Source organism: Monodon monoceros, unplaced genomic scaffold (genome assembly GCF_005190385.1).
Source record: "Monodon monoceros isolate NGI ecotype Baffin Bay Population unplaced genomic scaffold, NGI_Narwhal_1 Super_Scaffold_11, whole genome shotgun sequence".
Taxonomy (NCBI): domain Eukaryota; kingdom Metazoa; phylum Chordata; class Mammalia; order Artiodactyla; family Monodontidae; genus Monodon; species Monodon monoceros.
Window position 1 is genome coordinate 112,383,886 of NW_021703767.1, and position 15,069 is coordinate 112,398,954.

The following is a 15,069-nucleotide window of genomic DNA, read 5'->3' on the forward strand; positions in this document are numbered from 1 at the left end:
AAGTTTTCGACTATAATCTCTTCAAATATTTTCTCGGGTCCTTTCTCTCTCTCTTCTCCTTCTGGGACCCCTATAATGTGAATGTTGTTGCGTTTAATGTTGTCCCAGGGTCTCTTAGGCTGTCTTCATTTCTTTTCATTCTTTTTTCTTTATTCTGTTTCACGGCAGTGATTTTCACCATTCAGTCTCCAGGTCACTTATCCGTTCTTCTGCCTCAGTTATTCTGCTATTGATTCCTTCTAGTGTTTTTTTCATTTCAGTTACTGTATCTGTTTGTCTCTGTTTGTTTGTTCTTTAATTCTTCTAGGTCTTTGTTAAACATTTCTTGTGAGGTCCTGGATCATCTTCACTATCATTCTGAATTCTTTTTCTGGAAGGTGGCCTATCTCTACTTCATTTAGTTGTTTTTCTGGGGTTTTATTTTGTTCTCTGGTACATAGCCCTCTGCCTTTTCATCTTGTCTTTCTGTGAATGTGGTTTTTTTCCCCACAGGCTGCAGGATTGTAGTTCTTCTTGCTTCTGCTGTCTGCCCTCTCTGCTCTGCTCCTTATGATTTCTTTCCTTCTACTAACTTTGGGTTTTGTTTGTTCTTCTTTCTCTAGTTGCTTTAGGTGTAAGGTTAGGTTTTTTATTTGGGATTTTTCTTGTTTCCTAAGATTGTATTGCTATAAACGTCCCTCTTAGAACTGCTTTTTCTGCATCCTGTAGATTTTGGATCGTTGTACTTTTGTTTTCATTTGTCTCTAGGTATTTTTGATTTCCTCTTTGATTTCTTCAGTGATCCATTGGTTGTTTAGTAGCATATTGTTTAGCCTCCAGCTGTTTGTGTTTTTTACAGTTTTTTCTTGTCATCAATTTGTAATCTCATAGTGTTGTGGGAGGAAAAGATACTTGATACTGTTTCAATTTTCTTAAATGTACCGAGGCTTGCTTTGTGGCCCAGCATGTGAGCAGTCCTGGAGAATGTTCCGTGTGCACTTGAGAGGAATGTGTATACTGCTGTTTTTGGATGGAATGCTCTGTAAATATCAGTTAAGTCCATCTGGTCTAATGTGTCATTTAAGGCCTGTGTTTCCTTACTGATTTTCTGTCTGAATGATCTGTCCATTGACGAAAGTGGGGTGTTAAATTCCCCCACTATTATTATGTTATATATATTCATTCATTATATATAATTACCAAACCCATTAGTGCTAACATTTCTTGGTCGTGTCTAAACAATCAAGTGTTCTCCTTTGACTGAGATGCCTTAATGATCGTTCTGTGAGACTCATGAATCAGTCACATCAACTTCTGCTTTGACCTTTTTTCCATCTATTCTAAGAGACTGACAGTTTCTCATACCTTCAGTTGCCTCACTTGGCAGTCCTTTTGCACATATCTCAGTAGTTAAATGTAACACAGCTTCATCTATTTTTGGGTATCCTCCATTCGTAGGTTCCAAAAAGCTCTAGGTGTTGCTTTTCTATGAAATATGGGTTTGTGGCCATTTCTCTGACAAACATTTCACAAATATTAAAGTTATGTCCTGCTTCTGTTTCCAGGCCTTTCTATACGCATAATAACTTCTTATTGTAATGTGAAGCATAGTGTTATCTTAATAGAAACATTTTAAGTGGCAAACAATATATGTAATACCAACAGTGCATGTAACTCAATTGAAGAGAAAACAATATATGTAAATATCAACAGCTGTAACAGTATTTGTGTGTGTGCAAGCAGTGGTAGCTATATCAAGACTGCCAGCTGGTCAGCCGCTACTGTAAAGCACCTTCAGTTGTAAGACACATCTCAATTTATAAGCTAAAATGTGGAAGAAATGTGGTCTTAGAATTAGGCTGCCCTTCCTTACTTCCTGTAATCTTTCCTGACCGTCCCTTTGCCAGGGTTGGGACACACAGATCAACAAGTAATGAGCTTACAGTCTTGTGGGAAGACAGACAACTAGACAAGTCTTTCTACTAGTGGGCAATAAGGGCTATGATAGGAGAAGTGGAAGGTACCAGGAGAACAAAAAGAAGAAAGCCCACCCAGAAGTAGCACTCTTCTGGCTGGGTAATGAAGGAGGTAAGTAGTTACGCAGTGATGGAAGAGGGCCTGTCAGACGGCAAGTGTACTGGAAGGTAGGAGGAACAACATATGCCTGAGCTTGATCGGGCATGGCAGAGTTGCGGAATGGAAAGTGTTTCTGTGTGAATGGAACTGAGTGTGGTGGAGAGAATGTAAATGACATGATCAGATTTGCAACTGAGGTAAAATACCTGATGTCCAGGGCCGAGCAGTAATCAAACCAAGATGGGATCATGATTCTGTGACGAGGTTTAGTTAAGCCAGAAGTCTCCCATGTTTTTTGCTATAGCAGGGTTTGAGCCCAGGGTACTGGGAAGTAGGTAAAAGGTCACAGCTGTGGGTGGTTGAGAAGAGCCTCTTATGAGTGCTCAAAGAGGTTTGCAGGCTTGCCAGCTACCTCCTCTGTGTAAGTTGGGACTTTAAATTTTGCTGAAGAATGCTGAGTAGCCAGATATATGTGGCATTGCCTGTAACATTGAAGTACACACTGAAGGGTTTGGAGTCATTGGTCAAAGAGATTTTCTCAAGCCTTTGAGAGGAATCATGCACACATGGGAAGGTGATTTGACCCTGTCTGGCCACTCTGTCATGTGATATCTTCTAAGAAGTACAATGCTTCTTTTAAATGCTGTGTCTAATGCATGATATGGAACAGCATGGAAGTCCCTGGCTGTATTTTGTAGGAGGTAAAACTCCATACCTCTTATCAAGTATTGCAGTGACCAGCCATTTTAAATAGGCTCACCAGAGCTGTATTTTTAAATGACCAGGTACGTGATATCTGAATACCTGAAAGAGGAGATTTCTATGATTCGCAAAGGCTTAGGGTGGTCCACGAGCTATAAGATTTTTCAGGCTTCTGACTTCACCAAAGTGTCAGTCCTTTAATGGGCTGCTCTGTTGCTTGGGCACAATGTTCCTCTTTCCCCATTAAACTTGATCCTCCTCCATTGAGTCTACCTCAGTTACCAAAGTCATACTGTGTCTTCCTTCACTCTTCTTCTTAATCACCCTCTCTGTTCAACCACCTCCTCACCTCTTATTGATTGGTTCTACCGACTTCATTATCTCCTGCAACCATCTTGTTGTCTCCATTCCTACTGTGGCCAAGCTAGACCACACCAAGATACCTTGTAATTCACTCATTGTTCTTTTTGGTAATGGACAGAAACTTGGGTTCTTAATGATATCCAAGGGCTTATAAATGGTAATTTATCAAACAGGTTATCATTTAAAGGACAGTGAAGGTCTCTGAGTCTTAAAACATTAAAATGGGGAAACAGAACTAAATAATAAATAAGTTAATAAAAAGCGACAAACATAAACATAGCATTTTGTTTCCCTAGATAAGGAAACTATTTATTCAACTAATACTTACTGAGTACCAAATATATATATCAGGTACTTTATAGGCATGGGAAATATAGCAGTGAACAAGACAGACAAAATCCTTGTGCCTATGGATATGATATTGTGGCAGGGTATATAGACAATTTGTTTTCAGAAATCAATCCAAAGACAAAAAAAAAAAAAAAAAGGACGAAACACTAAAATTTCTAAATTGTTGTTTTAAATTCTAGCAAAAGCTACTTATTCAAAATGTTTAAATGTTAATTCATAAAGAAGCCACAACTGGCAATAATTCAATTGTCATTTTTTCTAGATATAATAAAATGCAAAAGAGACAGAAGTCCCTCCAGTCCTCAGCAATGTCCACGTTGCATGAACCCCAGGACCTCTAAAGGCAGGCCCTTAGTTATGGTCCCAGCTGCAGCTTTCCTGTGTGCCAAGCCAACCATTGACCCCTCCCTGAAATTGAAGAGCCTGACTATTCTGGAAGATAGTGTTTCTGTGTCCATCTCTCCCCAAGATTTCATGGCACCCTTCGGCTCCCTGACTTTGAATATGACAGACCAGTCTGGAAATGAAGCTAACATGATCTGCAGTATCCAAAAGCCCTCAACAACATCATCCACTGCATTCACTGCAGAAAATGACTATATCATGCTAAACGCATCATTTTCAACATTTCTGGTGTGTAACATAGATTACAGTCACATTCAGCCAGTGTGGAAAGTGCTGGCTTTGTACAGTGACTCTCCTCTGATCCTAGAAAGGAGCCACTTGCTCACTGAAACACCACAACTCTGCTACAAATATAAACAGGTGGTACTGAAGCCTGAAGACATCTTTACCGACATCGAGGCTGATCTCAGAGCAGATCCCTCTTGGTTAATGCAAGACCAAATTTCCTTGCAGCTAAACAGAACTGCCACCACACTCAGTACACTGCAGATCCAGTACTCCAGCGATGCCCAAGTCACTTTACCAAGGGCAGAGAAGAAGCCAGAGAAACACAAATGGACCATGATTTCCAGGGATAACAATACTAAGCGGGAACGCACTGTTTTGGTCGGTGGGACCATTGACCTAGATTGCCCCAGCCAAGGAGACCCTCCCCCACAACTGGAGTGGCTTCTAGCTGATGGAAGTAAAGTGAGAGCCCCTTACATTAGTGAAGATGGACGAATCCTGATAGACAAAAGTGGAAAACTGGAACTCCAGATGGCTGATAGTTTTGACACAGGCATATACCACTGCATAAGCACCAATTACGATGATGCAGATATTCTCACCTATAGGATTACGGTGGTAGAGCCCTACATAGAAGCTTATCAGGAAAATGGAGCTCGTCATATAGTTTCCATTGGTGAAACACTTGACCTTCCATGCCATTCTACGGGTATCCCAGATGCCTCTGTCAGCTGGGTTCTTCCAGGAAACACTGTGCTCCATCAGTCCTCAAGAGATAAGCAAATTCTTAACAATGGCACATTAAGAATATTACAGGCGACTCAGAAAGACCAGGGTCATTATCGTTGTGTAGCAGCCAACCCATCAGGGATCGATTTTTTAATTAACAAAGTTTCAGTCAAAATAAAAGGGCAACAGCCAGTGGAGCATAATGTAGAAACAGATGGATCTGGGTTTGATGCGCCCAATGCCATTGCTCAGCTTAAGGACCCACCAGCTGCACAACTCCCCACATCTGCTCCAGTGAGGGCTGAGGCTGGAAAACAAGTCTCAATCACAAGTAAGAATCCTAAGCATGGGGTGTTAATAGCCCAGCGGCGTGGAGATGCAACCAACCGACGTTTCGGAGAGCACAGGAGGCAGTTCGCTCCCTCTGCCCGGAGAATTGACCCACAACACTGGGCAGCACTACTGGAGAAAGCTAAAAAGAATATTATGCCTGAGAAGCGAGAAAATACCATAACAAAGCCACCTCCACCGGTCACCCAACTCCTGGAAATACCTGGTGAGGAAGTAGACTCATCAGGCATGCTCCCTCCAGATGAGGAATTTATGGTCCTGGCGACGAAAGCTCCCAGTGTTCTGGCAAGGACAGTGACTGCTGATTCCAGAAAATCATCTGATAGCCCTGTGACAAGTGTAAGTGCCGGCACCCAAGTCTCCCCAATTGTGAGTCCACAGATACTACTGCCTGAAAAACCAAGAGGTTTCAAACCATCTACTACCATTAAAACTAAAGCCATGTCAAAGAATATGAACACAACCACATCAAGCAAAATGCAAGGCACAACCAACCGAAATGTATCTACTATCTTTCCTCTACTACCTGAAGCAAGTCAATTTCAGGATACTGACGACATGGAGAGAAAAAGAGAGCATTTGCAAAGTGCACCCCCAGTCACAGTGGGGGCTACTACAGTCAAAGATGTCCATATCAAAATTCTGGGCAGTGCTCACAGTAAAGCTGATGTATTTTTAGGATCAGTAAATGCCACGAAGAGTCATCAGACGTCTGTAATAGGAGTCAGCGAACCCTGGAGCCATCATTCCCATTCTCACGTTACTCAAAAACCTAACACCTCTCAGCTCCCTTCAGACCCATACACTGGTGCTCATTCTCAGTTACACATTCCTAGAAATAGTACAATTAACACTCCACTGTCCAGACACTTTGGAAGACGGAGGAAAATCTGGAGCAGGGGGCGAACTCCAATTTTCCGACAGCATGGATACAACTTTGTGAGGCCAACACTCAGAGGTTCTTCTGTAGAAAGAACGACTGCATTTTTCGCCACAGAGCACAATGTGGAATGCCCATCCTGTTCTCCCAGAGAAAGACTCACCACTGCTGCAGCAGCATTGCCTTTTCCAAGGTCTTTCCCCATCACCCTTCCTGAAGCTAAAATTGCCAGAGTCATAGCAGAAGAATCTACAACTCTAGTCCACAATCCATCATTACTATTTGAGAAAAAACCAAATGTAGATGTTGAGAAAACAACACCGACAATAAAATATTTCAGTGCTGAAAGTACCCAAGTGACTCCAACTTGTGCAGTTATGACTCATGCAACAAATATTAGTTACCCAAGCATGTCTAAAGCCAGTGAAGCTAAAAGAGATTCAGTGATTGTATCGCCACTTCCAGGTCCCACCATCAAGCCACCTATGCCTACTACTATAGCCATTACAAGACTTTCAAGAAGGAAAATTCCCTGGCATCATATCTTTGTAAATAACCATATCCAAAAAGAAAAGCTAAAGAATCAGCAAAAATTTGGTTCACAAAAAAGCACAGACTTGGTTCTTCCTAAAATATCTCCTGCTTTACCCACAGATAAAGTTTCCCCCTTCCATTTCACAACGCTCTCAGCAAGTGTGATGCAAATTCCATCCGTAACATCAGCTACAGCTCACCACAGTACCACTAGAACACACAGTCGTATAAGTCTCCCAACAATGAAGGAGCTGCCCTTCCCACCTGTTTACCCTACACCTCCTAGTAGCTCAAGCAAGGAATCAAGTACAGATTTCATATCACTGCAAACAGCCATGCTGACAACTACTACTGCCCCTGCATCTATCATAATCAACAAAGCCCAAATAGCCAGACCCAGGGCACGAAAAGTACAAAGAATAAAGGAGCCTCAAAAGAATAGGAATGACCCAAATAACTCTCCCAGCCAGATTTCTGGCTTCATTACACCCACCACTGTGACACTTCCTGTTCTAACAGCAGCTGAAACTTCAACCAAACCCAGTGTGTCTGCTCTCACTCATTCTCTTCTAGAGAACATAAAAGAAATTTCAAGCACAATTGGTCTTCATCCAAGAACGTTTCATCTGACAGATGTGCTTGCAGAACCACCGCAGAAGAGTCGTCAGACTTTGAAGAGCACAGCTGCCTCTGAAACCACTTTGTCCAGCAAACGACACCAGAGTGCCACCACTAGGAACACAATCCTTAGACGCTCAACTGTGCCACCCTTCCTGAGCGCCAGTGCCACTCCAATGCCAATTCCCACCTCCCCTCCCTTGAGTAACCAAAGTGCAGTTGCTGACAATATGGCAACTCCCATTTTCAGGATGATGACAAGCACAATGGTCAAGTCACATGAATCCTCAAAGCACAATGCTCATCCACAGCAATTAGCAGTAACATCTCCCCAAACTCACCCAAATGCCAAGTTCACAATTGGAATCACCCACTTTATCTACTCCAATCTGTTACGTTCTACTTCTATGCCAGCACTAATAACAGCTAAATCACAGAATTCTAAGTTGACTCCCTCTCCCTGGTCAGAAAACCATTTTTGGCACAAGTCACACCCAGAAATGGCTGAAAAGGTCAAAAAGCCAGTAGTGAGCATACTGCCCACTCCAGATCTGCCAGAGGGCAGCACTCATGCTTCAAATTGGGATATACAGAAGAATGCAAAGAAAAGTAGCTTCAATAAGACACCAATTCAAAAAATAACAACTTCCAAATTCCTTCCCTTTGATTCTTTATCTAGGAATATATTTGAAAGGCCCAGAATAGTTGGAGGAAGAGCGGCAAGTTTTACTGTTCCAGCTAACTCAGATGCCTTTCTTCCTTGTGAAGCTGTTGGGAATCCCATGCCCACTATCCACTGGACCAGAGTCTCATCAGGTATTTGAAACTGTTTCTTTGCGCTTCATCTTCTTTAGTTACAAAACAAGGAAAACACTGTGTTATGTTTTGGGGTTATGTAGCCAAATAATCAACATCAACCTCAGATTTCTCCAAGACTCAAACAATATCCTTATTTGATATATGCATGGCTTTTTGCTCATTAGAAGGTTTTAAAACATATGTTAAGACCATTTTTTGGAAATGCTTTGAAAGCAGATCCAAAGAAATTGTGAGTGGTCATTGTGTTGAAGCATCTGGCTTTTACATTAAAATTAGTTTAAAAAAAAATATCCAGAAATAACTTTACTAATCTGAAGACTAGGTGTCTTAATTTTAAATATATTTTTTCCCAGTAGCCTAACAAAACGATAGCGTTCCTCTTGAGACTTCCATGTGAGCAATTTATGTTTACTATCTAAACTCTGATGACCTATGGCTATAAATTTCTTTCTTCTTATCAGGACTTGACTTGTCTAAAAGGAAACAGAATAGCAGGTTCCAGGTGCTCCCCAATGGCACCCTGTCCATACAGAGGGTGGACATTCAGGACCGTGGACAGTACCTGTGCTCAGCATCCAATCCATTTGGCACAGACCGCCTTCATGTCACCTTGTCCGTGGTTTCCTATCCCCCCAGGATCCTGGAGAGACGTACTAAGGAGATCACAGTCCATTCCGGAAGCACAGTGGAACTGAAGTGCAGAGCTGAAGGCAGGCCCAGCCCTACAATTTCCTGGATTCTTGCAAACCAAACAGTGGTCTCTGAATCATCCAAGGGGAACAGGCAGGCCCTGGTGACATCTGACGGGACGCTGGTCATCCACAATCTCGGCATTTATGACAGGGGCTTTTACAAATGCGTGGCCAGCAACCCAGTGGGCCAGGATGCACTGCTGGTTAAAATACAAGTTATTGCGGCCCCACCTGTTATTCTAGAACAAAAGAGGCAAGTTATTGCAGGGACTTGGGGTGAAAGTTTGAAACTGCCCTGTACTGCAAAAGGAACTCCTCAGCCCGGTGTTCACTGGGTCCTCTCTGATGGCACCGAAGTGAAACCATTACAGTTCATCAATTCCAAGTTCTTATTTTCAAATGGAACTCTGTTTATAAGAAACATAGCCTCTTCAGACCGGGGCACTTATGAATGCATTGCTACCAGCTCCACTGGCTCAGAGAGAAGGGTGGTGATTCTTACAGTGGAAGAACGAGAGACTATCCCCAGGATAGCATCTGCATCCCAGAAATGGATGGAGGTGAATCTGGGGGACAAATTACTACTGAACTGCTCAGCCACTGGGGAGCCGAAACCGAAAATAATCTGGAGGCTACCATCCAAGGCTGTCGTCGACCAGTGGCACAGGTAAACCATACCTTTCTGTTGAGATTATCTTATTTAGCCGTACAACTTCTGAAGTGGTAAAAGGGGTAGAGCGAGAGTAGCAGCAGTGTTAGAGAGCACACAGACTCTACACAGAAAAGTAACTCGCTCTAAAGAAAACCTAATCATTTTGAGACTAATACAAAATAATACAAATTATATAAAAACCAAGTTTCTTAGATGCCATACTCTAAGGGCCAGCTTCTTCCTGAGTTTATATAGTTAAAAAGGATAAAAAATCTCATTTGCTTCCATACTTGTGACAGTTTTAAAATGGTACCTGTGTAAATGTATTTATAATTTTTCTATCCAAAAATAAGAGGGAATGTTGTAAAGCAATCAAGTTCTGGAGAGATGCACTTCATTATTTCACTCTTCAGAGTCTCCTAGTAAAGCATTTTCAATTTTAGTGCAATCTATACTTAATTTATTCTACCCTAAAACTGCAAAGCACTTTATGAAAGTCACAACATTAAGGCCTTCACAAAGTGAAATGTATTCAGGACCTCCAATCGCTCTGACGGTGTCGGACACATATATACACATACACACTTTCTCTAATATCTCCTGTTACAGGCATATTAATAGTGATTTTTAACTGTTTTCTATACAGATTAAATCTCTTTGAAGAATAAGTTTGAGTATTAATTTTTGCCATTTACATGACTTCATACAATGACGTTTCATAATATGACAGAAAAGATGGGGATGAACATTTCCATTTTATATGTTTGTTTATTTATTTTTAATAGATCCTTATTGGGGTATAACTGCTTCACATTACTGTGTTAGTTTCTGTTGCACAACAAAGTGAATGAGCCACATGCATACACATATCCCCTCCCTCTTGAGCCTCCCTCCCACCCTCCCTATCCCACCCCTCCAGGTCATCACAAAGCACCAAGCCGATCGTCCTGTGCTATGCAGCTGCTTCCCACCAGCCAACTATTTTAGGTTCGGTAGTGAATATATGTTAATGTTGCTCTCACTTCGCCCCAGCTTCACGCTCCCACCCCATGTCCTCAAGTCCATTTTCTATGTCTGTCTCTTTATTCTTGCCCTGCAACTAGGTTCATCAGTACCATTGGTTTTTTTTTTAGATTCCATATATATGTGTTAGCATACGGTATTTGTTTTTCTCCTCCTGACTTACTTCACTCTGTATAACAGACTCTAGGTCTGTCCACCTCACTCCAAATAACTCAGTTTTGTTTCTTTTTATGGCTGAGTAATATTCCATTGTATATATTTATCACATCTTTATCCATTCATCTGTAGACAGACATTGAGGTTGGTTCCATGTCCTGGCTATTGTAAATAGAGTTGCAGTGAACATTGTGGTACATGTCTCTTTTTGAATTATGGTTTTCTCAGGGTATATGCCCAGTAGTGGGATTGCTGGGTCGTATGGTAGTTCTATTTTTAGTTTTTTAAGGAACCTCCATACTGTTTTCCATAGTGGTTTTTATCAATTTATATTCCCACCAACAGTACAGGAGGGTCCCCTTTTCACCACACCCTTTCCAGCATTTCTTGTTTGTACATTTTTTTGATGATGGCCATTCTGACTGGTGTGAGGCGATACCTCCTTGTAGTTTTGATTTGCATTTCTCTAATAATTAGTGATGTTGAGCATCTTTTCACGTGCCTCTTGGCCGTCTGTATGTCTTCCTTGGTGAAATGTCTATTTAGGTCTTCTGCCCATTTTTTAACTGGATTGTTTTTTTGATATTGAACTCCATGAGCTGTTTGTGTATTTTGGAGATTAAGCCTTTGTTTATTGTTTCATTTGCAAATATTTTCTCCCATTCTCAGGGTTGTCTTTTTGTCTTGTTTATGGTTTCCTTTGCTGTGCAAAAGCTTTTAAGTTTAATTAAGTCCCATTTGTTTATTTTTGTTATTTCTGTTACTGTAGCAGGTGGGTCAAAAAAGATCTTGCCATGGTTTATGTCAAAGAGTGTTTTTCCTGTTTTCCTCTAAGAGTTTTATAGTGTCTGGTCTTACATTTAAGTCTTTAATCCATTTGGGGTTTATTTTTGTGTATGGTGTTAGGTAGTATTCTAATTTCATTCTTTTACATGTAGCTGTCCACTTTTCCCAGCACCATGTATCAAAGAGGCTGTCTTTTCTCCATTGTATATTCTTGCCTCCTTTGTCATAGATTAGGGGTCCATAGGTGCGTGGGTTTATCTCTGGACTTTCTATCCTGTTCCATTGACCTATATTTATGTTTTTGTGCTAGCACCATACTGTCTTGATTACTGTAGCTTTTTGGTATAGTTTGAAGTCAGGGAGCCTGATTCCTCCCACCCCGTTTTTCTTTCTAAAGATTGCTTTGGCTATTCGGGGTCTTTTGTATTTCCATACGAATTGTAAATTTTTTCGTTCTGTGAAGAATGCCATTGGTAGTTTGATAGGGGTTGCACTGAATCTGTAGATTGCTTTGGGTAGTATACTCATTTTCACAATATCGATTCTTCCAATCCAAGAACGTGGTATATTTCTCCATCTGTTTATATCATCTTTGATTTCTTTCATCAGTGCTTTACAGTTTTCTGAGTACAAGTCTTTTGCCTCCTTAGGCAGGTTTATTCCTAGGTATTTTATCCTTTTTGTTGCAATGGTAAATGGGAGTGTTCGCTGAATTTCTCTTTCTGATTTTTCGTTGTTGTTGTATAGGAATGCCAGAGATTTCTGTGCATTAATTTTGTACCCTGTTACATTTACCAAATTCATTGATTAGCTCTGGTAGTTTTCTGGTGGCATCTTTAGGATTTTCTATGTATAGTATCATGTCATCAGAAAACAGTGACAGATTTACTTCTTTTCCGATTTGGATTCCTTTTATTTCTTTTTCTTCTCTGATTGCTGCAGCCAGGACTTCCAAAACTATGTTGAATAAGAGTGGCGAGAGTGGACATCCTTGTTTTGTTCCTGATCCTAGTGGAAATGCTTTCAGTTTTTCACCATTGAGTACGATGCTTGCTGTGGGTTTGTCATAAATGGCCTTCATTATGTTGAGGTAGTTCCCCTCTATGCCCATTTTCCAGAGAGTTTTTATGATAAATGGGTGTTGAATTTTGTCAAAAGCTTTTTCTGCATCTATTAAGATGATCATATGGTTTTTATCCCTTAATTGGTTAATGTGGTGTATCACATTGATTAATTTGCATATATTGAAGAATGCCTGATCATGGGGTATGATCCTTTTAATGTGCTGTTGGATTCTGTTTGCTAGCATTTTGTTCAGGATTTTTGCACCTATGTTCATCAGTGATATTGGCCTGCAGTCTTCTTTTTTTGTGATACGTTTTTCTGATTTTGGTGTCAGGGTGATGGTGGCTTTGTAGAATGAATTTGGGAGTGTTTCTCCCTCTGCAATTTTTTGGAAGAGTTTGTGAAGGATCGGTGTTAGCTCTTCTCTAAATGTTTGATAGAATTGGCCTGTGAAGCCAACTGGTCCTGGACTTTTGTTTGTTGGAAGATTTGAAATTACAGTTTCAATTTCATTACTTGTGATAGGTCTGTTTATAGTTTCTAATTCTTCCTGGTTCAGTCTTGGAAAATTGTACCTTTCCAAGAGTTTGTCCATTTCTTCCAGGTTGTCCATTTTATTGGCATATCGTTGTTTGTAGTAGTCTCTTATAATGCTTTGTATTTCTGCAGTGTCAGTTGTGATTTCTCCTTTTTCATTTCTAATTCTATTGATTTGAGTTTTCTCCCTTTTTTTCTTGATGAGTCTGGCTAAAGGTTTATCAATTTTGTTTATATTCTCAAAGAACCAGCTTTTAGTTTTATTGATCTTTGCTATTGTTCTCTTTGTTTCTATTTCCTTATTTCTGCTCTGATCTTTATGATTTCTTTCCTTCTGCTAACTTCGGGTTTTGTTTGTTCTTCTTTCTGTAGTTCCTTTAGGCGTAAGGTTAGATTTAGTTGAGATTTTTCTTGTTTCTTGAGGTAGGCTTGTATAGCTATAAACTTCCCTCTTAAAACTGCTTTTGCTGCACCCCATAGGTTTTGGATCGTGTTTTCCTTGTCATTTGTCTCTAGGTATTTTTTTATTTCCTCTTTGATTTCTTCAGTGACCTCTTGGTTACTTAGTAACGTATTGTTTAGCCTCCATGTGTTTCTGTTTTTTATGTTTTTTTCCTGTGAGATTTCCAATCTCATAGCATTGTGGTCAGAAAAGATGCTTGATACGATTTCAATTTTCTTAAATTTTCCAAGGCTTGATTTGTGACCCAAGATGTGATCTGTCCTGGAGAATGTTCCATGTGCACTTGAGAAGAAAGTGTATTCTGCCACTTTTTGGTGGAATGTCTATAAATATCAATTAGACCTATCTGGTCTCTTGTGTCATTTTTTTTTTCTTTCCAATATGCGGGCCTCTCACTGCTGTGGCCTCTTCCGCTGCGGAGCACAGGCTCCAGACGCGCAGGCCCAGTGGCCACGGCCCACGGGCCCAGCCGCTCTGCGGCATGCGGGATCCTCCTGGACCGGGGCACGAACCCGCGTCCACTGCATTGGCAGGCAGACTCTCAACCACTGCGCCACCAGGGGAGCCCTCTTGTGTCATTTAAAGCTTGTGTTTCCTTATTTATTTTCTGTTTGGATGATCTGTCCATTGGTGTAAATGGGGTGTTAAAGTCCCCTAGTATTATTGTGTTACTGTCGACTTCCCCTTTTATGGCTGTTAGCATTTTCCTTATGTATTGAGGTGCTCCTGTGTTGGGTGCATAAACATTTATAATTGTTACATCTTCTTCTTGGAGTGATCCTTTGATCATTATGTAGTGTCCCTCCTTATCTCTTGTAACAGTCTTTATTTTAAAGTCTATTTTATCTGATACAAGTATTGCTGCTCCAGCTTTCTTTTGATTTCCATTTGCATGTAATAATATCTTATTCCATCCCTTCACTTTCAGTCTGTACGTGTCCCTGAAGTGGTCTGACGTGGGTCTCTTGTAGACAGCATATAGGTGGGTCTTGTTTTTGTATCCATTCAGCCAGTTTGTGTCTTTTGGTTGGGGCATTTAGTCCATTTACATTCAAGGTTATTATTGATACATATGTTCCTATTACCATTTGCTTAATTGTTTTGGGTTTGTTTTTGTGGGTCTTTTTCTTGTGTCTCCTGCTTAAAGAAGTTTCTATAGCATTTGTTGTAAAGCTGGTTTGGTGGTGCTGAATTCTCTTAGCTGTTGCTTGTCTGAAAAGCTTTTGACTTCTCCATCGAATCTGAATGAGATCCTTGCTGGGTAGAGTAATCTTGGTTGTAGGTTTTTCTCTTTCATCACTTTAAGTACATCCTGCTACTCCCTTCTGGCCTGCAGAGTTTCCACTGAAAAATCAGCTGATAACCTTATAGGGATTCCTTTGTATGTTATGTTTGGTTTTTCCCTTGCTGTTTTTAATGTTTTTTCTTTTAATTTTTGTTAGTTTGATTAATATGTATCTTGGTGTGTTTTTCCTAGGGTTTATCCTGTATGGGATTCTCTGTGCTTCCTGGACTTGGGTGACTATTTCCTTTCCCATGTTAGGGAAGTTTTCAACTATAATCTCTTCAAGTGTTTTCTCAGACTCTCTTTTCCTCTTCTTCTTCCGGGACCCCCTATAATGAGAATGTTGGTGCATTTTGTGTTGTCCCAGAAGTCTCT

The 15,069-nt window shown here is 40.6% G+C and overlaps 1 protein-coding gene across 1 annotated transcript in view; it reads left to right on the top strand.

Annotated features, from left to right (window-relative positions):
• IGSF10 (immunoglobulin superfamily member 10) overlaps positions 1-15,069 on the top strand; it is a 41,330-nt gene that overhangs the window by 18,634 nt on the left and 7,627 nt on the right. The window contains exons 5-6 of the mRNA XM_029214709.1: positions 3,734-8,032; positions 8,497-9,394. Of these exons, the coding sequence (XP_029070542.1) occupies positions 3,734-8,032; positions 8,497-9,394 (5,197 nt within the window). The remainder of the gene's footprint in view (positions 1-3,733; positions 8,033-8,496; positions 9,395-15,069) is intronic.